Here is a 2,484-nt window from a genome sequence, read left to right as displayed (position 1 = left end):
CTGTAGGATCTAATAATTGAACAAAAAAACCATAACTAGAGCCCAATTTCTTAATATGCATTTGTACAGAGCTCTTGCAGTCGTGTCGCAGTTCCTAGTATTGCGGAGAATTGTGATCAAATGTGGCCGACTTGGCCTCAAGTGCAGTCACAAGAACATTGAGAAGTACTATGTTGCTGGCGAGGTTGTGATCACAGACCATAAATTGTGATCAAATGTGGCCGACTTGGCCTCAACTCGCCTCAACTAGCGAACGAATTCTAAGTTCTCTATCAAGACCAGCGAACCATGTAACTATAGTTTAGTGTAACAAATCACTTGCAAGAGGCAATGAGCCATTGCCTTTCTCCTTGATGGAGTTGAGCTTTTGTAGCCTCCATTCTCCCCTGAGTCGAGCAATGAATGTTGCGGCCTTCGCGTTCACGTCAGGGCTTGGACAGAAAACGTAGGCTTTCCCGTCGTTCTTATGATTCGTAACAGAGTTGGTAAATGTGGTGGTTTCTGAAACTTCCCCATCAATGTGCTCCCGCTCCGGCGAAGTACATCGCGAGCTCTGGTTACTTAGTATCTTAACAAAATCCCCGTGAAGTTCGAACTTCATTGCAGGAATCTTGAACGGTGGTAAAGGTGGTGGAATGGGAATCAGAGGCGACTGGTTGCCGACGTTTAAAGTGTCATTCATAAAGTTGGTCGATTTGTTTGGCAATGGCGGTTTCGTGCGGTTTCCCTGGCGAGGTGGCGTCGGCGGAGGCAGGGGGATTTGATTCAGAGGCTTAGAAGATCTCCTTGACGGTGGAGAAGACAGTGGAGGCTGGGGGATTTGATTCTTTGGCTTAGCCGATCTTCTTGACGGAGGAGGAGGAGGAGGCGGCGCTGGGACTGAATGGATTTTCTTACTCTTTCCCATTCCCTTTCTAAATATACTGTGAAAAACTGAAGGTGGAGGCAGCGGAGGAGGTGGCGGTGGAGTCACCGGTGGCGCTGTTGCATTTTTTGTTAATTCATCAACATTATCGTAATGGTGATTATGATCGTTTCTTGGTCTCTCTTTCTTCTTTCGCTTTCTCTGATTGGAAAGTACCGAAGCCCAAACCATTGCTATCTCTCTCTTCACATTACTTTTTCTTCGCTCATTCTTTCCGTGCTTCTGCTCCGATCGTGTTTTCGCCGACGGGCGCGGAGGTGTCGGTGGCGGAGAATCGATCCTTGTGAACTCAGGATCTTCAAGCTCCGTTATCTCGCTCCTACTCTCTACTGTCTGATGCATACTCTGTGATTGACGACGCCGAGAAATAGGTGGAGGAGGTGGTGGCGGAGAAGGTGAGGATAACTTCACCGGAGAAGGACGAGTTTGGAACGTATCTACAGGAATTTCCTTAACATGTACTTGCTCTTCTTCTTGACTTCGATATTCCGGCAACTGTTTGCGGTGGTGCGGTGTGGAAAATGCTGCCCTAGACGGCGAACGGAACTGTTTCTCGATTTCGAAATCATCGAAAAACCGAAACTTATAACGGGAATCATCGGTTTCCATCTGGCGTAGATCTGGGTAAGAACTACTACTTCTTCTCAACCGGTTAACACCGGTAACCGGCGACTGCAACCGGTTCGGAGTTTCGTCACTAGAGAATCCAAACCATTGCTGCGATTCATAGCCACCAGTTTCAACTCCATGAGACGATACCGAAACTCTTCGGAAGGCAATGTTTTGATCGGGAACAGCATCGGTGGGGCTTTGCTGCGGTGACGATTCGTCTTCGTTTCGTCTAGCGAAAACGCCGAACAGGATGGCGACAAAGACGAGGATAATGTTGAAGGAGTTCCAGTTCCAGTTCCAGGTGGTTTTAACGGGGGAGTGTTGGAGGATGTTGGTGGCGGCGGAGAGAAGCGGAGGTACGGCGAGGAAGAGGAGGGTTAAGGTGAGGATAGGTAAAAGAATGATGAGGAGTGGGAGGCTGATTAACGGTGGCGATGAGGCACGGTGGGGCATCGTTGGTTGGTAGTTGCGTTGCGGAAGCAAGGGAGAGGTTATGGGGGTATGGTTGGTTCGTCTCTCTCTATTGGGGTATAGTATGTTTGTATATCAAATTTTGTTTCTTTGATATTTTATGGAATGGATAATTGGATACAGATGTCAAGTTCAAAAATTAAAATGTACTGTAAGTATTAACTTACTAAATTTAGACGACACATATAATCATATTATACTACTTGGAATGACCTTGTTTCTTTCTTTTAAGCAACTTTCATCTTCATAACAATTATTAACATTAACTAATTTGATTAAAAAATGTTTTAGAAAAAAAGTAACAAACTATGACTACTTGATTTTAATTATAGAGGGATTTGGTGTTTGCATATTTTTTTAGCAAATAATTACGAGTTTAATTAGTTTGTGAGATTAATTCGAAAAATTTCGGAATTAATATATGTAAAATAATATATAAGAAAATGTGTATGAAGTTATTGTGAATATCTGTACGC

At 44.4% G+C, this 2,484-nt stretch overlaps 1 protein-coding gene across 1 annotated transcript; it reads right to left on the bottom strand.

The window, feature by feature from the left end:
• Nucleotides 1–301: 301 nt before the first annotated feature.
• LOC127105791 (formin-like protein 5) lies at nt 302–1,990 on the bottom strand. The gene has a single exon (XM_051043001.1). The coding sequence runs from the start codon at nt 1,988–1,990 to the stop codon at nt 302–304; it is 1,689 nt and encodes a 562-aa protein (XP_050898958.1).
• Between the last annotated feature and the right edge of the window lie 494 nt (nt 1,991–2,484).

Source organism: Lathyrus oleraceus, chromosome 1 (genome assembly GCF_024323335.1).
Source record: "Lathyrus oleraceus cultivar Zhongwan6 chromosome 1, CAAS_Psat_ZW6_1.0, whole genome shotgun sequence".
NCBI lineage: Eukaryota > Viridiplantae > Streptophyta > Magnoliopsida > Fabales > Fabaceae > Lathyrus > Lathyrus oleraceus.
This window is presented reverse-complemented; position numbering and strand designations above follow the sequence as displayed.

Coding starts and splice junctions, on each gene's coding strand:
- LOC127105791 (XM_051043001.1), bottom strand. CDS start 1,990: ATGCCCCACCGTGCCTCATCGCCACCGTTAATCAGCCTCCCACTCCTC.